At 43.5% G+C, this 25,662-nt stretch overlaps 1 protein-coding gene across 5 annotated transcripts in view; it reads left to right on the forward strand.

Annotated features, from left to right (window-relative positions):
• The first annotated feature begins 3,297 nt into the window (after nt 1–3,297).
• The window catches only part of erc2 (ELKS/RAB6-interacting/CAST family member 2), a 39,951-nt gene continuing 17,586 nt past the window's right edge, over nt 3,298–25,662 (forward strand). For all 5 annotated transcript variants that reach the window (XM_069677693.1, XM_069677694.1, XM_069677696.1 and 2 more), the window contains exons 1-7: nt 3,298–3,444; nt 8,005–8,814; nt 19,882–20,316; nt 20,616–20,690; nt 23,544–23,699; nt 24,515–24,682; nt 25,173–25,340. In XM_069677693.1, coding sequence (XP_069533794.1) covers nt 8,140–8,814; nt 19,882–20,316; nt 20,616–20,690; nt 23,544–23,699; nt 24,515–24,682; nt 25,173–25,340 — 1,677 coding nt within the window. In that variant the 5' untranslated portion in view covers nt 3,298–3,444; nt 8,005–8,139. The remainder of the gene's footprint in view (nt 3,445–8,004; nt 8,815–19,881; nt 20,317–20,615; nt 20,691–23,543; nt 23,700–24,514; nt 24,683–25,172; nt 25,341–25,662) is intronic.

A 25,662-nucleotide genomic window follows, 5' to 3' on the forward strand; every position in this document is an offset into this window, starting at 1 on the left:
ATTTAAATTATTAGTGACCTTAAGTTAGGCATTATCAGGGGCGTGGTCTATTTGAGTGACAGGTGGATGCTGCTGGCTGTCTACTAGGTGGCACCTTAGATAATTCAGCTAATTTACTTGAAGGTATAATAAGTAGGATTTTCCTAGAAAAATAAAATATAAACTTTTACAAATATAATATAATATAATATAACTCATTACTTATGGGCCTCTATACATGTGTGTTGGTGAGTGTGTGTGCAGACCCTTGTGGGACCCTTCCCTTTGCATCTATTCTGTTGTTTTGCTTTGCACGGGAGGTTGTCAGGAGGGGCGCTGTTTTTGTTTCCTGAGCCAATCACAGCGTAAAGGGTGAGTGTGGGAGTGGTTCAAATTAGCACCTGGGACCCATTCAGACCGGCGAACATGGCGAAAGAGCGATGCAGAGGTGGCCTTCTTTCTGTTGGACAGGTAGGTGCCTCAAACCAGGTAGGAGAAGCTAACCAGCGGTTAGCATGCTAGCGCAAAGCTAACCGTGATGCTGTCGGTGTTAGCTCATGGGCGTGTTCTCTCATGCGAGAGTGAGAGTGAGCTTCTGGTGACGAAGAGCCGAGGAGGAGGGGCTCAGTTTGAATGTGTTGTTGACAAAATGCAAGAAAAAATCCTACTTATTAAACCTTTAACCTCGTTTTTGTGTTGTTGTTTAGAAAAATAATATGACTAAATAATATGTTTGGTTTCTTAACAGGCCGTTCAAGAAGTCTGTGTTGAGTTCTTTTGGTGAGTGAAAATCAAGTACTGTTTTATTCATGTGTTAGTACTAACTAGCAGACCTAGTATCTGCTCATCATACCTGTCTTGTCCTACACTAATTTATTTGTGGTGGCCAACGTGTGGGAGTCACGATTGATGTTGACTTTCCCTGCAGAGAAGACGACTAGCCGTAGTGAAAAAGACTGGTAATATTAGGTTACCAAATATGTGTCTTTCATCTGCCACTCGCTCTGCCTCCAGAGATATTGGCGAGCAGACGGTGAGTCAAGCCGTCTCTTGGCCAAAATTCCAAATTCAAGGCTTCAAAAAGTCAGTCAACAAACCAATGAGTAATGTGAAGGTGGTTATTATTTATAGAGTCTATGGGGCACACAGGAACATATTGCAGGTCAAATTAAGAAAAGAAAAACTAACCAAGATGCTACATGGCCTTCAAGGCCTGCAAGGGACAAGGGATCTCAAATTGTAAATGTAACTGGACCATAGAGAAAAAGGGTTTTAAGTTAACTGGATAACTGAAGGCTTCTTCCTGTACTGATTGCCCCTATTTTGCTCCTACATATGTGTGAGGGAGTCAGAGAGCCTGTGTGTTTGTGTTCAGGACACAGAAATGCTGATGCCTCTCCTTTGGGCCCTGTCAAGCACACTTAGCGTCAGTGTTCACAATGCAAAACAGGAGAAAGTCCCCTTAATTCAAGGAGGCCTGAAGGCAGGGGAGAGCAGGAGGAAGACACGAGGGGGGCGCTGGTCTGTTTATGAAAAGCTAGCAGGGCTGTGCGTACAAGCACTTCTGAAGGACGTTCTCACCTCATGGTGAAGTCGCAGTTTGTGATGTCATGAGTTCAGATTGATTCATGCTGCGACAGACGTTTCACTGGATCTTTGATGTTGCCCTCAGACAAATCTGATAATGTTGGCAGTCTGACTGTTTCATAATCACACAGTCATAGTTCCTCCAAAGGTTTGAGACTCTATGTCCCAGTTCTGTATGGTTTACATTTCATACTTGACGAAATAGTTTTTGCGTATTTGCCTTATTTGCAGAGCGTCAGATGAGCAGATTAATACTTCTCTCATGTTTGTGAGGTAAATACGAAGCTGTGGCCTCAAGTCCTGTAGCTCTGTGAGGTTGCCAGGCAACCATGAAGTTACTGGGCTGGGCCAAGAAATAGTTTGGTACATAAAAACCCATAAGAAATGCAAAAGGTGGTTTTACTTTGATTCTTTTATAGATTCATGGAGCATGTTATAGGGATTCCTTGCTGATTTTCAACCTTATATATATTTATCAAGGTTAGGTATATAGTATATACAGTTGTTTTGATGTTCTCTGTTTCTCTGGCTTGCAGCTCGAGGCAGTCATTTTATAACATGTAGTCAGTAGCCAAAAAAGCAGCCAAAATGGACTGTGAACAGAGAATATGGCATGACAAAATATGAGGGCAGGATGTTTTCAACAAGGATACATTTACAATGTTTTGGCTGTCTGAATATTCTCTGTATTTATTTGAGCCACGGCCTCAAAAATACAGCAGTGAGAGACCAAAGCTGTAGGTAGTCGCGCGCAATGCATCCTGGTCATGTAAGTATCGCCGGCCACGCTCGGTGAGTAGAAAGTCTCAGCTTTCTTGGTCAATTTAAGACCATGAAGAATTTATTTCATCGTCTACATTCAAACTTATTGGACATCCACACAAAACATAAAAAAAATCCCTTTAATGGTTTAGAGGTGCTGGTAGGTGGGTTGTGTTACCTTTGGACAGAGTTATAAAGGCCTAACCTATTTCCACATGTCTGGTCTTTATGCTATGCTATGCTATGCTATGCTATGCTATGCTAAACATGTGGCTATAGCTTTATATTTATCAGACATTACAGATACTGATCTTGCCTTCTAACTCTGGGCTCTTCATGAGCTTTTACTAAATCTATTTATGCACACTTATTGTTTCTGTTTCCTCTGCTCAAAAAATAAGAATTAACTGGATCAGATGTGCAAGATTAATAAAGGAGCGAGAAATGAGCCTACAGGACAGACGGAGGCTGAAAGAAGGAGGGCTTTATGCCCAGCATTTAGCCTGTCAGGCGTGCACTTCCCTCCTCTTTCGCTAGGATTAGCAGACTCAAGTCCCAGCCCTTAAAATATTTAACCAACAGCATTAAATGTTAAAGCTTCATGAGGGTGGTACACAGCGTGGGAGGAAAAGCTGCCTGACAGTCTTGATTCAGGGCAATTATGTACCCTCTTCCTCTGGCTCTACCCACAGGTTTGACTACTGATCCAAGCCACACATCTCATTTTGAATTAGGCCCACCTATTCTGAAATGTGCTGTAACTACATCACAGTGTTTCCGGGAACCAGCAGAGCCTCGACCAATGAGAGAAAACAAGAGAAATAATAAAGTGTGAGGTCGAATTAAAAACTAACTCAAAGTGCACATGATTTCCATTCAACACCAAAATGAGGTGAGATTCAGCCGCATCTCATCCGCCCATCCCCTCCTGCCAGCTGCCGCTGTCAGTAGCCGGGCTGTAGTGGTGATGCTGCTCCCTGGTGTGTAGAGGAGGAGAGAGAGCGTGTCCGCTGCCCAATGACAGCGCAGGATGCTGAGAGAGGCTGCTGGGGTGAATGGAGGCGACAAGATGCCGACTAGATCGGCGAAGAAGGAGAGGAATTAACACCGATTAAGGTACATTTGTGTCTTTTATTTAAGTTCCAGTTCATCCGCGTGTTAATATTGAAGTAATGACACCGAGAATCCGTGAAGTGTCCTTTCGGTTTTTTAAGCGTTTCGTGAGCGACCTGGCGGAAACGGCTCGGGCTGTGAGCGTTTAAAAAAAATCCCCTCCCGTGGTCGTTCATTGCATGGACACAGCCAGTCAGTGATCACTTGATACCGGAGGATTAGCGTTTTAAAGCAGTATTGGAATGATAGGGCAGCGCCGTATTTCAAAATAAAGGTTTCAGTCGGCTTTCCCACGGCGGGTTAGACTAATATTTCATTGGTGCTCGACGCACACCACGCTGGAGGCATCGAAAATGTAGGCCCAATGAGCTGTCAACTGCACGGTCGTGCTTCCTATGCTGCATCAAATGCAATTCAGGCTTCACATCAGTCAGCAAAGAGCAAAAATACACATTTTAAATAAAAACACAGAGGCGTAAATGTGTTATTAATATTTGTCGAGGACGTTTTAAATGCCTTTTTTTAATTTCACATTGACAAACCATTTCCAGGCAGCTCTACCGTTGAGCATGGGGAATGGGTGGACGCTGGAACAGGCCATTTGGAGTTGCACATTTACATTTTCTCATCCAATCAGCCAACCATTGAATTCAGTGGGAAGCATGGGGGCGTTCAGACTCAGTAGTAGAATACGTGATGAGGAAGCTGCATGTGTTGCACTTGCTCAACCAGCACTGTAGCCCACCGCACTGAACGGGTTGGCACTTCTTTTCACCGGGAATTTCTCCATTAACAACCCATTGTAAAGGCTATTTATAGAAAATGTCCCTCTGTGCTTGCCCTAGACATGCGCTCTGACCTCAAAAGCACGTTATCACAGACAAAGATCCCTGATTTTGACAAGGAGTCTTATTTAATACAGTTTTGTTCATGTAGGAACAAAAAGCCTGCATGCTGGCCTTCAAAAATGTCACATTAGCCTCATAGAGTCTCATAGCCTCCCTGACCACACAGATAAACTCAGAATCGCCTGTGGTGAAATCTTTACAACATCTGTATCCTCTGAGCTGTTAACGCACCGCTGCATCCAGTGATCATCTCTTTAGTGGCCTGTTCTGGCATTTACTGACAGGTTTTCTAGTCCTGGTAACTAATGATCTGCTACCACCTGAGCTGTAAGAGTATGACGTCTGGTCAGAAATGAATGAAAGTGACAGCGTGGTCATGACTTCCAAAAAGCTGCGTGAAATATAAAATCTAAACCGTAACAGCCGATAGTGTATAGCTCAAACACTGTGCTGTGTTTGGTGTTAGGTTATAAGGAGGCAGTAATATTAGATCCACATTGTGTTTATTGAATCAGACTCAAGTGTATCGTTGAGAATCCTTTGTAAAGTTAAAGTCGAGTGGGGGTGGGGAGCAGGATTACAATTGGCCTTCTCAGCTGGCATCCCTCCTGCTGCTCCAATAATATCACTGACTATGTGATATCCCTCTGCCCAGCACACTGAGAGATGTATGTATGGGTTTAAATTTGTATATGTACTAAAGAAATGATGCTTCAAAGCAGTGCTCAAAGAAGATTACAAGGATGAGAGCAATCATTTTATTTAGAGAATTTGGAGACAACTTGTACAGTATTTTACTCAGATGTCCACTGTACGAGTGCAATGGTTAGTCAATTAACTGATAAGTCAATCTACAAAGAATTAATTGACAGCAACTTGGAAATTGTGTACATCTTTAAGTCTTTTGTGAAACAATTAGAACTGCAAATACTGATTTGTTTCAGCTTTGAAAACAAGAAAATTGTCTTTGATTCCTGTAAGTTGAATATCTTTCGGTCTTTGTTGGCTTAAGACAAAAGAATGAATTTCAATATGTTACTTTAAGCATTTTTACTAAAAGGTAATAGTTAATAAAACACAACACATGATGAAAATATTAACCAGTTGCATATCTACACTTTACACTATAACTTTAATGTTGGTGTCAGTAATCCCAGCGCTTAAAACTCCAGGCTATCAATCTGTAAAATCTGTGACTGTTGCAGTAATGTGATTAGAGTGTATGCTACTGGGCGGACTGAAAAACAGGCACATCTTACGATACAGTAAGAACAATACTAAAGCAAGCACAAGGTTAAGATTTCTGTTGAGACTGGTCGCCGTCTTTATCTTTAAGCATGATCTAAGCAGTGTCCTTGTTAACACTGCTCCTTGTCACCGTTCTCCTCTGTTTGGCATATGTCGTCATGACTTTGTTAAGTCATTATTTCTGGATTTATTAAATGGCTTACATTGACGATTGGCAGGAAACACAAGAAGCGAGGAGGGAGGACATGCAACAAAGATCCCCAGCTGGGATCAAAGCAGGGAAGTTGCAGTCACATGGCACTTATCCCAGATCACTGGCCCACCAGCACAGTTGGCAGCATTTTAGAAACTTTTCCCCACATCGCGTTATAGTTTTCCTCTTATTCACATTTACAAAGGCAGCTACTCAAGTGAATCATGGCTAATGTTGAGTAGCTCTCACTAGAATGTGTCAGCGTTAACAAAAAGGGTTTCAATGCATGCATTTCAAGGCAAGTTAAGGCTTTAAGAGGTAGAGAGCGGGTCACTGCCTGAATCAGTACTCCTTACACATAGATCCGAACAAACACTGACTGAATTTATAAAATATGACCACTAAGTTGAATCATCATAAGAGAAGCAAACATTATGAGCCTCAGCAGACTAGATATACAGGTGGCCAATTATAATTATAAACGTAAGATGCTTTTGTTGTTTGGTCTGCATTGCTCCTAAAACACTAACCACCCAGACTTCACAGACCTGCTGCAGCAAGCTGACCACCGTAGATAAGAGCTGCAGTGTTTGTTGTTGCATTTGTCTTCTTATTTAAATATGAATTTAATTTGCCCGTGTGTCTCAGAGGTACTGAAGAAAAAAGGGAGGGTTTTTTTCACACTGTTTACACGTGCTCTCTCCAGGCCTTTCAACTAATTCTTGCTGATTTGCTCTGCAATTTTAGTTGCCCTCCCATTTCTAGGCAACTTTAGCTTTTAACTAAAAACAGAGATGATGTGTGTGTGTCTGACCTCCTCTGCTCCGGCTGCCGTCATTGTCCCTGGCCGACTTCCACACACACACATGATGCCTCACTGAGTGCAGCTGAGGGTTCCTGTCATCCAAAATCGCACTTGATTTCACATAACAAGGAGACCTGTTGACACACGGTCCTGTTCCATGAGGCGTCGCGTCATCCATCCCTCAGAGAAAACACAAGAATATGCGTGAAAAACATCGGGTAGATAGAAATAATGTCACCTTGACACAGCTGCAACACACCCCCTTACCTTTTTTCCTCTCTAACCTTTTGGAAACTTACGCTCGCGTTATTTCAGACGACTGAGGTGCTTTCTCTCTGTTAGCACAGGAACTGTCACCATGGCAACTGGGTCTGAGCAGCAAGTGTCACTGGAGGAGAGAAAGTACCAAAGTTCACTTTGATGGAGGGTCTAATTTTTTCCTTACAGATGGTCAAATGTTATTTTTCACCAGACAGCCTGTGACATTCACACAGCCTCCACAAGTATCTCTGTTGTTTAACAGCTTTCTGTGTTTTACCACAATGTAACAATGACACCTCCATTATGTGTCATCCCAGGCTGTAATATATCACAGACTGTGATTTGTCTTGTGATGTATTAAAGCCTGCAATGGCAGAACCATTGGTTCAACATTAAAAATTAAGGCTCCCATATCCTTCTCTCCTCGTTAGCCTGCGGGATGTGCAGTATTTTAAATCTTTAATTAAAATGTGGCCAGAAATTTTGTGATAAGTTATGATCTTTCACTCGGTTCAGTTTCTATAATAGTAATAAAACCAGTTTTAAAACACCACTGTGATTTTTACAGGCTCTGTGAGCTGATCAAGCAGGGAGCCAAAGAGCTAAAATCACTCGTACAGAAACAGAGGTCTTTACTAGTTAAAAAAAACTGACATTTAAATGATTAAATCTGAGATTTTTGCATGAGATGGATTTTTTCTAACATATGTCCTGCATTTGCTTCATTTCTTCATGAGTATCAGGATTTCCTTTAAATTACTTTCTTGATACTAAACAATTGACCATCACTGATCACGACAGACAAATGTAACATAAGATCCGATATCGAATCCTGTGTTTTAATTAGCCTCTTATTTACTGTGAGGCTGTAAAGCTGTACTGACTTTCCTGACTCTATTAGCAGCACTAATGGGATGTAGATAAATGTTGGCCAGTGGGAAATCCAGCATGATGCTGGGAAATTCCTGCAGGCCATTTGAAATAGGAGCCAGCACAATGTGACAGTTTGCTGCTGATGTTAACTAATAGAGTCCTAAAGCTAAGTGAACTGTTTATTCCTCCGTCTGCAGCGTCTTGCAGGCCAAATCTGTTTGTTTTAACCTGTGCAGTCTCTGAGGGATGCTAGCTTTGTACTTGTTTTATTTGTGTGCCTTTCATGTGACACAGTTGTTCTTCATCTAACAGGTGCTTCTCTCCTGTCTCCTCAGATCTGACTTTGATGTGCTCAACCTATTAAGGCATGAAATAAGTCACACATGTGCGGTTCAGAGAGTCAGAGCAGCCTCATTTCTGCGCGCTCCCGTTAAGGACCCTCTGGTGGCCACACCGCTGATTCACAGGACATGTACGGCAGTGCCAGAGCTGTAGGCCATATAGAGAGCAGCCCCGCACGGTCCCCGCGCCTGCCAAGGTCCCCCAGATTGGGCCATCGGAGGGCCAACAGCGGGGGCGGGGGTGGTGCGGGGGGCAAGACGCTCTCAATGGAGAACATCCAGTCCCTCAACGCTGCCTATGCCACCTCGGGTCCCATGTACCTGAGTGACCACGAGGGCGTGGGCTCCACTGCCACCTACCCAAAAGGCACTATGACTCTGGGTCGCGCCACCAGCCGGGCCATGTACGGGGGCCGCGTCACAGCCATGGGCAGCAGTCCCAACATCGCTTCAGTGGGGCTGCCTCACCATGCTGACCTGCTGTCTTACAGTGACCTGGGCTCCCTCTCCATGCTGCATCCCCACCACCACCAGGGGGTGCCCTCTGCCCTGCTGAGGCAGGCGGTGCGGGGCAGTGGGGGGGAGCTGCTGGAGATGCAGGCCCAGCTCAGGGACATGCAGAGGGAGAATGAGCTGCTGCGCAGAGAGCTTGACCTGAAGGACAGTAAGTTGGGATCTTCCACCAACAGCATCAAGAGCTTCTGGAGTCCTGAGCTGAAGAAGGAGAGGATCATGAGGAAGGAGGAGGCGGCTCGCACTTCCATCCTGAAGGAGCAGATGAGAGTCACTCATGAGGAGAACCAGGTGAGAGCCGCCCTCTCAGCTGTCATAATCCACTCATTACTGCTGAATCTCACTGCTAGTCTTTTTCCTGTCGCCATTTCCTTCTCTGCTGTAGACCGCTGTCGTCCTCAGTCCGAGAGTTACAGCCGCGTGTTTCAGTACTTGTAGAAACCTTTCTGGAAAGAGTTCTCGTGTGCATTAATATTTAACACACACTCTCCTGCACGCTACAGAATCAATGTCAGAGAGACCACTTGAGCCACAGGAAATACAAAACCTTTCAATGTGCTTGTCTATAAGCTACTCTGTGAAATCTGAGCTGATTTACTGAGCTTTGTGCCTCGTATGAAACCATTCTACTATCCACTATTTGTCAATGAAGTCCTCAAAGTTTGAATTGCAGCTTTTGGATGCATTCAAACAACATGAGTTCATTTTAATTCCTTAATAAAGGCTTTGTCAGATTGGCCCGTGAGTGCGAGATGTCAAGAGGTTTTTTGCTTGCTTCAGTGAGGGGGTGTAGTCATGGCCCAGTTCAATCAGTAACTGACAACAGCAGGCACACGGCCCAGAGACAAATGTCAAGGATGCTTAAACACTTTCTATTTCTCTCCCTGTGTCTTCCCTTTCCCACACTCGCTCCTTTACTCACTGTGACTTTGATCATCTCTCACTGTCTACCTCTGTTCATCTGGCCCTCACTCTCTTCAAATATAAACATACAGACTGTGCTTTTCTCACTAAACCTAGGAAAATTTGAAGCTAGAAATTCACAGATTCTCTCCATGCGCAGACACGCGAAAATAGTTTCTAATAGTGGAAATAATCAGGATATAAGCAGAAGAATCGTCTTTGTGTCGCTCTCTGCTGCAGGATCTGCAAATTGAAGATGATGATATCTTTGGCATGTAATAGTTTTAGCGCAGACTTTTCAATATTTATTGATATGTTTCCGATATATAATTGACACGTTACTTGTAGTGAAAAGTGCCCACACACTGAGGCAGAAGTGGAAAAGGTCAGCGTCTTTCTCTCCTGGCTGGATTGAGCTCTACAGCTATTTGCTTGTCTCTGTGAGGCAGGCTGTGGCGTGATGCAGCGAATTGCTTTCTGCCCAAAGAATCGTAAGGGCTGATTTTTTTTGCCAGCTGGTCTTTATTCCAATGTGTCTGCGTTTGTGTCAGTCTGGTTGAGTGATGCCGTCGTCCTCAGCGCGGCCAGTAGGCCACTCATTACTTAACGTGGCAGACGCTGTCACTCCAACCTTCAAGGTCACAGCAGGATACCATCAGCGTGACCCTTAAATGAGACCTGCCTGTCTGCATTTGTGTATATGACGAGCATTCGCTTTCAGAGTAATAGCTTTTTGGTTACCTGATTAAACTGCCGTTTAAAGAGTTTGCCAGCTCATCCCTGAAGCAGAAGGAGGTCAAGCTTTCCGGTTTTTACCTGCTGGGGATCCCTTGAGGGGAGCCAGAGGAGCCTTTATATCTTAATGTTTCATGTAAATGTGCAGGGACGGCGTCTGGGAGGAGAACGTGCCACTGACAGGGTCTAAGCAATTCATCATTTCACTTATTCCTTATGTTCAGTGTGATTAAAAACGCAGCGTGAATCCTTGTGTGTATTTTTAGCTCGGCTTCACACGCTGTAAGAACTGAATCTGTCCGGGAGAGTATGAAAGTGTAGTGTGGGCTTTCAGTCCTTTGTGCTCCCTACAAAGAGGGGACTTTTTTTACCCTCAGCCTTGTCCGTCAGTGTTCGCTCTCTCTCTGCACTGAATATATTTATATCCCTCCTGGCTGGGTTCATTAATGAAGTATGAGGGCTAATAAAAGGCAGATGTGCCTGGTTACTATAATTAGTATTTTCGATCTTGATTTCTGGGCTGTGAGGCGTCCTTACGTAAGTGTATACTTACGTCGGGATGGCCTCATTAATATAGAAGTGATTTCAGGCCAATCATTACATCTGTCTTGTCGCACGTTTTACAGTTGCATCAGGTGCTGCAGGCCTCTATTAGCTTGAGCAAATGTGATGCATTATTTATTCTGTGAAAAACAAGATGTGGGAATTTGTGCCTCTTTTCACCACATCTTAAAGGGACACCGTTCAGACGTTAGAGTTTGTCTTTCATCTGTTTTTAAAGCTCAAACTCCACCATGAAATAACTGTGTTTAATCACAGTGGATGACCTGATGTAATGATTAGTCCTGGACTGTTGCTCTATGCAAGTAGCTCAAGCTGTTGCAGAGCCGAACCATTCGACTTGAATTCAGCAGAATATTTTGTCGTGCTAAAGCTGGACGAGAGCCGCTGGAGGGAAGTGTGTGAGCTAGAGCGTACCATATCTGTCTGAGTCATGACCACTGCTGCTCAGCCATCCAGTCAGCCTACATCAATGCAATCCCCAAAATGGAGGCCTGGCTTTCCATATGACGCTGCTCTCTGTGTGCACGGACACATCACATGTTTTATGTAGACTGTGAGCTGACGGTTCTTACATAGTTGGAGAAATTAAAGTGTACAACATGAGAACAGGGTGGGACTGTAGTTGGAGCATATTGTGAATGAACGCACGTGCTCATGTGCATGAGGCTGCAGGTGCATGTGTGTCATGCAATCTGTTTAGTGCTGTATGTGAACAGGAGCTTTCTTCTGTTTGTAGCTGTGCCAGCTGCTAATGTGTGCAGAGGCTTAGTCATAACCACTACACTGCATTTTATCTGAGAGGTGGAGTCACAATAGTTCTGATGCACATATTTAGTGCTGCAGCAGGTGTGCAGTACATTCAGCTTTGTTTAGTTAGTAGCAAACAAGCCTGCTGCTGTCATGTCACATGATGAGCGAAGATATTGATTACTTTTGTCGTTACATGGTGAGCTCATATGGACACAGGAAGTATCATATGAACAGTCAGAGATCACATGCATACTTCCTGTGGCATCCACCCCCTCAGCTGAGCACATAAGATGGCTGCTGCATCATCCGAAAGGACAGGGAGGTGATGAAAGGAGGTTTTCTCCCTCCTCAGTTCATCTCAACAGGATGAGATGTAATGCAGAGAAGCAGGGAATCATTTACCGAGTGCAAGGCTGGTGAGATTAAGGTGGGAGTGGAGGATGAGAGAACAAAGCAAAGGGGATAAGACGTGTTACAGTCTGCAGGTGTCCTCTTCTCTACTCTAAAGCTCAGTTTAAGATTAGATCAGAGCCAACAGGGCATGAGTGTCCATTTTACAAAGTAATGTGAGAATCTAATCATAAAGATTTTGTCTTTTTTTTTTAGACGGGAAAAAAAGGGGATTTGACAACAAAATGGATTTATCTCTCTGAAAGTGGAATTTGACAGGTTGTAGGTGTGGCTGTGACTCAGGAGGTAGTTCAGTAAGGGTCGTCCACTGTACAGGCCAAGATGAACTGTAAGATTAATATGTTTTGTAACAATATATGTAGGAATCATGAGATGGCTATGATCTGTGAGTCATGCACCTGTATCTCATGTTGGCAGTATTGAACTCCACATAAATTGACTAACTCATTAACCATGACTCTTCCTCTGCTCTGCATGGTCTGAGCTCTCGCTGGCTCTCCTCTCTGCTAGCTCAGTGACATGCTCTCATGAGTGGTAATCTCTCAGTTTTGTTCTCTTTGGCAGCACCTATGGCAATACATTTAATTTAAGGGAAATTGAGGGAGCACACCTGCTAGATATCCAGACAGTGTTGCATGTGTGACGTCCACGGTTGGCTCCCTTTGTTATGGTTGTAACTCTTGATTTTCCTCGCTGACGGTCGCTTTCCTTTTTAGACTGTTTGCCTTCATCTGAGCGTCCAATTAGTTTCTTTTTCTTTGGATTTTGACTTATTTTGGAAGTTGTATCTGTAGTCATCGATCCTTTCTTTGTTTGTTCAGCCGTAGTAGATTACTGTTTACCTTACAGTCTGTAATACTGCAAATACAAAGGCTTTCATCAGCGGGCCATAGGCACAAAAACCATTATGTTACACTCATTCTCATAGATTGTGACTTAACAGACATTTACATGGAAATCTTCGAGATTGTTACTTTAACTAGAAGGAACCAAAGTGTCTCTACCTCAAACATTATTTAAAAGTCCTTGTGTGAGAATGCTTTTGTATCCTGAAAATCATTCGCTTGGTGACGTCGCTGTAGATGAAACTCTTTGAATGAGTTATTGATTGCCCACACTGGGAGACCGGCTGTCTGGTTTTCATGCAAAATCACTGTGAAATTATGACTTCACCTCCTCATTAACCAGAAGCTGTGTGTCATCGGGTGCTTTGGATCAGTGTGAAGCGACAGATTTAATACCAAGCATTAAATCACAAAACTGTGATTCATACATACGCTACGGCCTTACATATGTAATGTGTGTGCAGGATGTATTTTCCTCTTACAGCTATGATGTATGCAGATTACTAAACAACAATGCAGCAAATATAAATGTTAGGACAAAGAAGGGTCGATGACTCTCCTCAAATCAAACTGAAGACAGCTTCTTGACTGTTAATCAAGCCAAATATGTAAAGAGTGCAACAATTAAGCATGCCACTCCTATAATATACTATAACATTTATCAATATTAATGTGGCAGAACCATAAATATGGTCTTTTTTATTCAATGCATTCATCTTAGTTGTCAAAACTGGGTGCTTCATTACCCATAATGCAACTGATAGAAGCTGCTAATTAAGTCTCAGGCTTAGTTAAGTGTAATGCAGAGATGATGAGCAGGCGACGCAGGTGTCACGTTTTTGTAGCTCCAAACTCACAGATATTTACACTTTTTCACGTAGTGCTCCTTAACAACTGTAAACTGACCTTAATGTATAACATCAGTGGATTTTCCCTTAAACACCGCTCCAGTCATGTTTTAAGATGTATAAAATAAAACCTAAATTGTGTCTGGTATGTTTTGTCTGCAAAATACATTTAATTAACTTACTTACTTTAATTAAATTCCTGAATCTGCATAGTCCCCGCCCACTATGCAAGTTTCCAACCGCCCCCTCCGTCGCAAAAACAGAACATGTATGGTATCGTGTAGAACTTGTCATATCTACACAGGCACATCACACTCTTCAGGTGGAAAATTACTAGCACATATTTACATAAAAGAAATGTAATAACCTTCTGCACACTGGGTGAACACATATATTTTCTATGGTCAGATTCAGTGTTACTTAAAATCTGTGCATTGTTCCAACTCTCAGATTTCTGCATTCTTGCCGCTCTCTACATTTCTTTTAGCTGAGCGCAGACGAATAAATGCCGTGGCTGTGGGTGTAATTATATATTGTCAGCCATCACGACATACAACACAGAGATTAGGGCTGTTTGTAGTGAGCAGTAGGCTGCTCTGACTCAGTGCTGTAGAGCTGTCCATCTGTCATATACACACCCACCATCTTTTAATGCACACACACACATAGAGTTCACCACGCATATAGCTGCTGCTGCCTGCGCCACCAGGTAAAAAAAGAAACAAGAACAAACTGTGAACTTTTAATGTAAATCTGCATTCAGAGTAACACTAAGTGAATGAGTTAACCTCTTACGTGTCCGACTAGCCAAAACATTTGTAGCTAGTGGAGTATTTCTGGGCATGTTGGTTGTTCCAACCAGTGACTGTATATATAGATGGACGACGCGTCTCCATCTGCTCTCATAGTATGAAATGAATGCCACAATGCCCCCCATGATGGGCAATGCCATCTTGCGACGGTGACATCATTTGGAGCCTGAGTTGTGCAGTAGAGATTGGAGGGTGGAGCCGCCGTAGCCACTTTCACTAACCAAAACACACACTTAACCTACCGAGAAAAAAAACAGCAAGGATCCCGCACGTCGGCGTGTTTAACAGCAGAACAGCTTCTTTGTGTTGGTCTGAAGCAGACGTTCACAGATATGGAAACTTCATTGACTGTAGTGATTGTTTTACTTACGTCTCCACTCGCTGGTCCGCCTTCTACTCTGCTAATCCAGAACTGATTGGCTGCAGGAGCCGTGTTTGTCAACAGAGCTGTCAATCATCCTTTTTACAGCATCAAATTATTAATTAAAACTAAACTTGTCAGAAAAATGAACACTTGGACGTAAATCAGCATGATAAGAACTAACTATAATGACAGAAACCATGTTTGAGAAACATTTATTTGACGTGTATTTAGATTTTATAGTTTGACTCATGTCCCATCTGTTAACATGAAGGAGATGGGCTTTATGACTTATACTGCAGCCAGTCAGCAGGGGGCGCCCCAAATGTTTTGGCTTCACTTCCCCAGAGGAAGAAATCTACTTATCCCAAAACCTTTTACCGAGCGCCAACATCTGTTGAAAATGTTGAATAAAACTATTGAAATAGCCGTCAACCAAAGCTGTACTTTGTGCTAAGTGCTAATCAGAAAAATGCTAGCATGCTGAAGTAAAACTGTAAACATAATCATATTATACCTTCTTAACATTAGCATGTTAGCATGCTAAATGCAAGCCTGAGTACAGCTTCCCAGAGCTGCTAGCATGCCGGTAGACTCTTAGTGTCATGAGTCATTCTAGTTTAGTTACGTTGTTGAGTTGTACTTTGGTGTTTAGATATTATTTCCTGTTTTACTTTGTAGTCCTGCGTTTGGTTTTCTAGTGTTTCCTGTTTTATTTTGTAGTTCTTGCCCCTTGTATGACATGTCTTGGTTTACTTCCTTCCTTTGTTCTGTTTCCCGCCTTTTAGATTGCGTGCCCTGCCCTCATTGTGTTCACCTGTGTTAATTAGTCTCACCTGTCCCTGATTACCCTGTGTGTATTTAGTCTCTGTGTTCCTACCCTTCTGTGCCAGTTCATTGTCATCCTTCCTGTGGAGTTGAGTCTATCAGTGTGTCCGAAACCGCATACTATCATACTAATCATACTAATCATATTTACTGTGACGTCAAATTGAGTATGTCATGCGTTCCCATCTCATAGTATGCAATTTTGTGTATGCGAGAAATGCCCGGATGTATACTACATATATATGTATACTATACGGCCCAGATATTTGAGTATGAGACGGGAGCCCCAAAATGCATTGCGGCTATTCAGCTTCTACTATGGCGGAGATGGACCGGAGATCAGACCGGACATACGTAAACGATTAAGTCACGTGATACGGAGAAGACGGCTCTGAGTATGATGCCACTGGCATCCTAATAGTCAGGTTAGTAGGCAGTATGCAGTACATACTGTTTGAGTATGTAGAAGGCAGTACGTTAGTATGCGGTTTTGGACACAGCATTTGTCTTTGACCTTCCTTCTGTGATTTTGTTCCTCGTGTCTACTTTGGATTATCTTCGTGCCTCCCCTGATTTCCTCGTGGCTCCCATTGTTCCCTTGGATTACCTGTTTCCTGGTTTTGTTTGTAAGTTTTTTGCTCTGTCTTTTGATTTTCCTTTTTTGTCTTTTGTTGGAGTTTAGATTTCGTTTGTGCATTTTTGCCTTTTATTAATTAAACCTTATATCTAAGTCTGCTTCTGGGTCCTCACCTTTTGTTTCTACTGAAACCGTGACCGTTAGTTAATTAAACTCAACACAGCACGTAACAGCTGTGAGCGTTTTTGGCATCCTGATAGATTTTGGGAGGGAAACGTTACAGAATTCGACTTCTCGTCTATTGAACCTCTCAGAGGGTTTGGTGTTTCTGCACAAAAGGATTTCTGACAGCCAGTTACCCCTGGATGCCCCCAGTGTCAGTCAGAGAGACACTGTAGCTCAACGTCTCTCCTTTACTCTGAGACTTTGGGAAGATCTCTTTCAGGATACACAGCAAAGAGACGCCTTCTCTCAAGGCAGGGTGACCACAACAGCAACAACCGCTGAGTCATGACCGACGCACAGGAAGTGGTACAGTTCTGCTTAAATGATGGGGCGATATGGGGGGGAACAGCCTTAGTCATTTTAACCTACAGTGCAATTATGCAAATGGAGTCATTGGACTGTCTCCTGTAGTTTAGTTCCAAGACGGCAGGTTATTGATCAGGACAGAGCGAGGAGCACTGATGAGGGAGGGCGAGGGAGTCAGGTGAGATTAAAAACAGAGGAGATGAAATTTCTGTGTAAGGGTTTGACAACTAATCTATGCATGCCATTGTAATGAATTTAGTACAAGCAGGTATAATAACATGCCTGTATTTGCAGTGACTTATGGTAAAGGAAACCAGTCATCTGTCACCTATTGATTGGTTAAGTCTGTTAACAGCTATGTAGCATGCATCTTTTTGTTTTACAAGAAAAAATAGCTGTGACTCAGAAAAAGGGATTTTTGAACAAAGGATGGTGAGGAGACCGGCAGCAGTCCTGAAGTCAGCAGAAAAACCATCAGCTGATGCGTCTGCCTACACAAACAGTGCCCCCCAGTGGTTGGATGAGCACATGCTTCACATGCTCTAATTATCCTGTCTCGTCTGTACTAAGGACGTGAGCCAGCAAGGAGTGTAAAGGGGCGAAAAACCAAATGATCTTTTTGTTTAATTATGTTTCAAGATCAATACACTGTTTTTTTTTTCCTGCTGTGTTAAGAATGTCAAATACGGGATGCATTTTATTATAATTAACAATAAAAATCTTTATTTAAACAGCACTAAAATCCATTTTTCAACGTGCTTCACAAAGGCAGAAAAATGAAACAAATAAAAAATGACCTGGTTTTAAATGTCAACAGATACCAAGACTGTGTGAATAAAGGAAATGATAAAAGAAAATAATTAAAACCAAAAAAATATCAGTTTAAGTTTAGAGAACATCATGAAAGGCTCTCGGATAAAAGAGACTGACTCAGTCACCTGACCTGAGTCTCACTGACTCAACCAACCTGATTTCTTCAGGCGGATCGTTTCAGAGCCTCGAGGCCCTTCCTCATACGCTCCCTTAGTTTTCAGCCTGGCCTTTGGAACAGACAAAAGATCTCTGCCTGAGCATCTTAAAATAAATATCAGCTTTTAAGGTACTTAGAGGTCAAGCAAAGGATGCAGATCTGATGCAATGATACCCTTGCAAAAAAGGAGGGAGCCTTTATCGGTGGAACATTTACATGTGGGGAGTTTGACGAGATATAATCCAATAAGGAATCAGCAGATTGCCGAATCAGTTTTGCCATTTTCTAACAGGCAGGTACACTTGCGTATCATCAGCATAAAAATGAAAAGAAACACAGTCTATGAATAATGTACAGAAAAAAGTAAAACTGATCCCTGAGGCACGCCGTACCTAACAGAAGATAAAGAAGAGCCATAGCTGCTCGTAGAGACATAGAACCTTTTATTTTGACGGGTAAGGTCGGTGTGTCTGACAGGATGCTGTGATCGATCGTGTCAAAGGCTGCGCTCAGGTCTCAGGAGAACAAAAGCTAAGCTAATGCCATCATCATCAGTCATTAAACGGACATTTGTAACCTTCAGCTCTTAGAGCAGAGATGCTTCCAGAAATCAGATTTTAACTGGCGTTATGTGGAGGCTGTTTCAGATTGTTCATATCTTTCACTAATTGTAACTAAATTAAACCCATCTAATATTTCAAAGATCATGATGGCTAATTGAAATCCTATTACAGCCATTTTAAACCACATATCCTCATCTCTTTCCAGAAAGGTATTCTCAGTAAGTGATTTCCTCGTCTGTAGGCCTTGTTGTGAATATGATGTTCTGACTGAGGGCCGGCGGCAGATAACCAGACAGCCGGACAGACTGATTGGCGGCTCTCATTTGAAATCTGTGGCTGGTTTGTGTTGTTCATCCGTCTCTGTTGCATCATGCTCTGACGCTCTGTTTTTACCATACATTTGTTTTTTCTGTTCATTCTGCCCATGCTCTGCAGCTGCTGGACGCCAGGAGAACCAAGGTTTGTCCCTATGTTTGCACCACACGTTGTGTGCACAACATAGAGTCACCTGCAGTGTGGCGTGTATTTTCAGACACCTGGCAATCCCTTTGCACCATTACAACCTCCTCTCCTACGAAACCTCTAAAAGGAAGTGAATAATTTCCGGCAGTTCAGCCTGTCTCCTTATCCTGTGAACCCTCATATCTCCCCCGACAAATACTGTAAAACTATATAGAGTGATCAGTTTGTTCAGTGGTGTGAATCCAAACATGTCTGGTGCTCCATCCCTCTGTAGTACCACAAAACCTACAACCCCAGACTGCCTGTAATGTGGGTCTTATTTCAGTGTAAGAATCTGTTCCCCCTCTTCCTTGTCCTGATTGGGCCGTTTTCTGGATGTAGATTGATTTCACTCTGGAAATATCTGCTGGGAAAAAAATCAACTGGCAACCCAAAGACTTCAATCTGTCACAGAAACTCGGCCCTAAAGTGTGTCCCTCGACCCGGAACCAACACACCTACATACAATAACATTTTATAATAGAGTCTGCTTTTGTTTTGATTTTATTCTGGACTAAAATATTCTCACACAAGCTGCATTTATTCAACATAAGTGACCTCTACGTCAGTGTCTGTTTCTTCTTTGTAAATTCTTAATCTCATCCGTGCCATCCAAAGGCAACTGGTCATCTCTAATATTCATAAGCACCTACATGATGCTTAATTAGCTTGCAGGCTTTTATTATAACCAGATGCTACCTTTGAGCCCTCAGGGCTGAGTGTCAGAGACCAAAGACCTGTGAAGCATCGGGTGGTCTTCTGCTTTGATAAGCCAGTTAACAACCCTAATTAAATGTGCTCACGTGTCTTTAAACAGAGCAATCTTTACACATTGATAGATGTGACAGCTGTGAGTTTTTTCAAGCATTAATACACTTTAAAAAAATCTTACAGGACTAAATTTGATTCCTGTTCCAGAATAAAGAAACAGTGCTTCTGTTAAAATGAATGAACTGACAAAATCCAATGTTTACAGTGTGTTTGCTTCTTCGGAGGGGTAGGTGATGTGTCCCCATGTTTGACCTGCATTTCTCCACAGAAACGTGGGAACAGCCTTTCAGAAGTGTGTTTATATCACTAGTCATAATTTTTTTACTGTTCTTATTCAACTTTAATAATTGTTGAGTGTCTGTGTGTGTATGCGTGTGTCATGTATCAGCATCTCCAGATGACCATCCAGGCTCTGCAGGACGAGTTGCGCACGCAGCGGGACCTGAACCACCTGCTGCAGCAGGAGAGCGGAAACCGCTCTGCCAACGACCACTTCACCACCATCGAGCTGACGGAGGAGAACTTCCGCCGACTGCAGGCCGAACACGACAGGCAGGCCAAGGAGCTCTTCTTGCTGAGGAAGACCCTGGAGGAGATGGAGCTGAGGATCGAGACCCAGAAACAGACGTTGGGCGCCAGGGACGAGTCCATTAAGAAGCTGCTGGAGATGCTGCAGAGCAAAGGGCTGCCCTCGGGGCCGGGCAGAGCGTCAGAGGAGGAGGAGCAGGAGAGAGCGAGGCGCATCGCTGAGGCAGAGGCCCAGCTCGGACACCTGGAGGTCATTCTGGATCAGAAGGAGAAGGAGAACATCCATCTGCGAGAGGTACTCTATTACCCGGGTCGATCTGATATGAATATATGGGATATATACATATAATATATATATGGGATTCACAGTGCAAGACTTAAACATGACTGTCTTTTACTTTTTAGTCACTAGAGGGCAGTGCTGAGTGTCACATGATCTTATGTAGGACCATATTGACCATGTAATGTATCAGTTGTATGAAACATTTTACACGTGTGAAGACTTTATGTGACTTTTTGGGGATTTTTAAACAAAGGAAAAAGCAAATGATTGTGCTGCTCTGGTGCGACACACTGTTGTATCTTTTCTGAAAGGAACTGCACAGAAGAAATCAGCTGCATCAGGATCCAAGCAAAACCAAGGCCCTGCAGACCATCATAGAGATGAAAGTAAGAACCCAAACTCACCATATAAAGCCTCGTAATGTCCACATGCTGCTGTCACCATTGGAAATGTATTCTCCAAAATAACACTTCCTGGAGTAATTAATGTAGACTATGACTGTATGCAAACAAACACGCTCATCATGGGCTGACTGTCTAATACCAGATGTTAAAATGTCTTATTCATGTGTATTCGAGTCGCTGGCACTCAAACACACGCTGCATGTCTAAACAGCGGCCCACGCTGGTGTGTGTTCTACTGCATCTATTGTTGTCATTGTGATCATGAGCAGCTGAGTCAATAGTAAACACACTGACACATCCCTCTGTCTCTCCCGCACACAGAACCACAGACACACTGTGTATCTGCTCACAAAGCAGTTGTGTAAACATCAACAAGAATCAATATTATTGTACAGCGTTTCAGCTATCATAGCACGACGAAGAGGTGCAGCAGCCGGTCATGGCAAGCTGATGCCGCTTTTCGTTTTATGACGCAAAATGGCAAATTTAGTTTCAGCAAGTAAAGGAGCAGTTCGCCCCTGGAAAAAGCCACCATCAGTCAAAGCTGTAATCAATAGAAGCAATAATATTTGAAATTGGCGCCATAGCTGTGGAGGAAGTTGTACAAACAGCTCGTGGTTTCACCCGTTCTACATTACTACAACACCCAGCGTGCATTGCGCCCCTCCCTCTGAAAGGAACGGCCCAGCGAGAGACGCTGGAGTGAAATACTACCGTTTTCACTACAGGCAATGGCTCAGAGCGATACAGAATATGAAATACGACGAGAATATACCTGATGATTTTGAACAAGAAATGACATCGTTGGCGGGCGTCCTAGATTGAGGAGTTTAGCGAGCTCCCTGTCCTCCGTTAGATGGCGCGTTTTGCGTAGTCTGGCAGAGATTTTCCAGGGCTCGTTGGAGAAGCAGATAGCGTCCGAACTGGCCCTTTAACTCTTGAAAATTACAGACTGTCTGTAAACATCACAGACTGCACCTTTATCTTTTCGGCTTTATTTTGTGCCGATGCGCTTCTTTTAAACATTTTGATGGTCATCTAAAGGTTCTAAAGACACAACATAAGGCAAGCTGAGCGATGACAAAATGCCACCAAGATATTTTGATGTAAATATTTGTCATGTGGTGGAAGCTGGTCATGCAGGTCTGCATATAATAGTTCAATAACTTAAGACGAAGAATGTGTGTGTAATGTTTTATGTAACTTTGAAGCTTCAGGGGAAATTCACGGAACAGTAAAATATTGCTACAAAAAATCCTCATACATCAGAAAATATTTAAAGCGATAGACTCAGATTGCAGATTTTGCAGATGCCCAAGCAAGTAACATTTTCCACCTGTGTTTCCTGCTGCAGCTGCTTATATACATTTCTGCTCAGATGAACCCTCGTTGTGCAGCTGAACTGTACAACAAGTGTGGTACCACTGTTAACACCACCAGCCTCACTGCAGAGGCCTGACATCACTTCCTCAAAATAAATCATGACATCATCGTTGAGCTGACACAGCCCCTCTCGCTCGGCTCGATCTGCGCCGTGCAGGCCCCAGCCTCCACGGCACGGCGCGGCACGGTCATGTGACTTCTGTGCTCCGGGATCCTGTTGATTTGCATACAGAGCAAGGGAAGACCCACCTCCTGTTCTCCCCCCTCCTCCTCCTCCTCCTTCTCCTCCTCCTGTGAAGACTCTGCATCTCTCCCCGCTGCTCTCTCCCTCTACTGTGTTGATGCTGGTGCTGATGGAGGCACGAATAAACCTCCCTCCCTCGCTCCCCTACATCTCCCCCGCCCTCCCCTCCTCACTCACCAGAGACAGTGCACAGTATATAGCCTGCCTGCTGCTGCTGCCATGGAAACAGGTGTGGTTGTTTATGACAGTGAGAGGCCAGTATGCAGGAAGATAGATGGAAAGAGAGACACACAGAGGCAGGGAAAGAGAGATAAAGAGCGAGATTTACAGACCAGGTCGATGATTACATGTGGATGGAATAAAATCTCCCTCCAGTGAAGGTACGATGTCTTGTGTCTATTGCAGCGATGTTACTTCATTGATGTTCGTCTCGTAACACTCAGACTGAGGTGAGATGCAGCGGCACGGCGAAGTGCATGTACATGTGCAGCGCTCATGCATTTACGTTTACACCTTAGATCCTACTACGATAGTCTATCATTCCTCATTACGATATACATTACCCATGTTCCCCTGCGGTGGGCTAAGACTGACCCTGCTAACGGCCACAAGTTCACAAGTTCAAAGCCACTAGGAGGAGAGGAGGAGAGACACAAAAAGAGAGAAAGAGAGAGAGGAACAAGGTTGCTCTATGCTCTGCTGGAGAGGGAGATGGACCATGGCTAATCTTAAAGACGTTGTATTATTTATTTAAAAAGCCGTGAAGCTAAAGCTGCACTCCCAGTCGCAGTCCAGAGACTGGATTCTGCATTTATCTGCGAGCAACTACGCCAAAAGCTACATCTTGTTACTTTTCTGCCTCCCCCCCTGCACGCCTCTCTCTGGTCCGGGCTGATTTCTCCGTGCTGGATGTGTGCTCAATATTTCCCAATGGTGATTAATCCTCTGAGCCGCCGCAAGGAGCTGGGTAGACGCTTCTGATTTCACCGACAGATACCGCAGCTGCTCTCAGCCACAACACACAGCTTCTGCTCTTCTCGCTAGATCTCTTTCTATCTCACTCTCTTCTGTCTGTTAGCCTTTTTGTTATCAGTCTCTCTGTCTGTCCTGGACTCTTGTCTTCACTTCAGGGTGTATTTGCAGCGTGAAACTTGTGGACATGCCTGGCAGGGTTTTGAGGTGTGTCTCCTCTGCATGTTTGTGTGCAGGACACCAAAATTGCCTCTCTGGAGCGCAACATTCGGGATCTGGAGGATGAGATCCAAATGCTGAAGGCGAACGGCTTACTGAACACAGAGGACAGAGAGGAGGAGATCAAACAGATGGAGGTCTACAAGAACCACTCTAAGTTTATGAAGACCAAGGTAGACTGTCTACACTATGCATGCGCTAAAACCTGTAAAAATATGGCTGAAAAACACAAAGGATTCGGTTGTTCGGGTTGCAGAATCTGTGCCGAGAGGAGGATGCTAAATGTAGCTGATGGGTTGCTTAAATTAGCTGCATTAGCATTTGGTGTCATCAGCAAAGTGTCCTGTTGGCTACGATCTCAGAGGTGCTTCCCTCTGAGAGGAGCTCAGTGTCAAGTAAAGCAAAATCAGCAAGAGCATGGCATGATTAAATACTTCCCTTTTACTCCTTAGTCTCATATAAAAGTGAATTAGTTGAATATAATTCAGACCAGACATTGTTTTATCAGCCCACGCTCTGTGGCGACATGCTAACTCGTGTTTTCTGCTGCTGCTTGTCAGTAGTTACAGCGACACTGTAAAGACGCCAGCACACAGCAGCTACCTTAAATCTGTTATCATGTCAAAGTGTGTCTGCAGCCCTCTGAGGGCTTATGTGTCTCTCCAGAGCTCTGACACTGTGTTTACATACTGCTCCTTATATTACTCAACCAGGCGCTGTTTTGTTATTCTATTTTTAGACCTCTTTTCATCAATCATGTATTGAGATGATGTATAATATATGACGAATGCAGGGGAGTCAGTCCCAAATCCATATTTAATGAGAGAAAAGCGTGTTGATGAAAATAGTACAAAAGCTGACTGGCTCACTGTTTGGTAAAAAGAGGTTCCTTTTCTCTTCCTCTCTGTCAGCACACACATATGTACACACACACACACACACACACACAGTAAATATGCTGATGTAACGGTGTTTCACATGTGCGCAGATTGACCAGCTGAAGCAGGAGTTGTCAAAGAAGGAGTCGGAGCTGCTGGCTCTGCAGACAAAACTAGAGACCCTCAACAACCAGAACTCCGACTGCAAACAGCATATCGAGGTGCTCAAAGAGTCTCTCACTGCCAAAGAGCAACGTGCTGCCATTCTGCAAACAGAGGTAATGAAAAACCCTTCATTTGTTTGTACCCATACAGTAAATCAACACAACGATACAATAAAGATTTTCATGAGCCAAACTGAGCAAATAATAGGCTTGCCCTGCGCCGGAGGCTTATTACTGCAAATCATAGCTGCACTTTATTTATTTTGGGAATACAAACTAACTGAGCTGTGATTCCAAAGTAACAATATGGCACGGTGTACAACAGAGTGCACTGAATAAACAACAAAAGCATTAAAAAGCTGCACACATAGATACACAACTGTGGGAGCTTTACAGTTGTTTTAAAGAACCAGCAAAAATCTTGCTCAGCCCTCATGGGGTGTTTTTTTGCAATTGCATGGAGACAAAGACGATAAATAATAAAAGGCAAAAACCAACAGTAAGGTGTTGCAATTATTGGAGTTCATCTTTCTTTTATTTCAAGTAGGCTTCTTACAGTCTGGAGACTTCCTCTCAGTCTTTTCTGGCTGTTTTTGTGCTTCAGGTTGATGCTCTACGTCTGCGTCTGGAAGAGAAGGAATCCTTCCTGAACAAGAAAACCAAGCAGCTGCAGGACTTGACGGAGGAGAAGGGAACTCTCGCCGGAGAAATCAGGGACATGAAGGACATGCTGGAGGTCAAAGAAAGGAAAATCAATGTCCTGCAGAAGAAGGTGAGAATCACTTTAGCGTCGCATGGCGGAGATTAAAAGTTGGAGGGTGGGAATTGGGACAGAGGATAATAAAAAATGTCTTTATCTACGAGGTGTAACTTACCTCTGTAACATTACATATCAGTTAACGATGGCGAGTAGGAGGAGGTCTGTGTAGGTGTACTCAGGATGTAATTTGAAATGAGGAGTGGAGTTGTTTTGTCAAGTTATTGTGCCCTTGACTTAAAACAGTCACTCAGTGAAAATACACAGCCGAGCGGTGACTCTCTCCATTAAGAGTCTCTGTTGCTCTCAGGGGGAAAGTGTCCATAGAAAGACAAGC

This window comes from Semicossyphus pulcher, unplaced genomic scaffold (assembly GCF_022749685.1).
Source record: "Semicossyphus pulcher isolate SPU_LCO1_2020_fin unplaced genomic scaffold, fSemPul1.0.p SCAF_3, whole genome shotgun sequence".
Classification (NCBI taxonomy): Eukaryota; Metazoa; Chordata; class Actinopteri; order Labriformes; family Labridae; genus Semicossyphus; species Semicossyphus pulcher.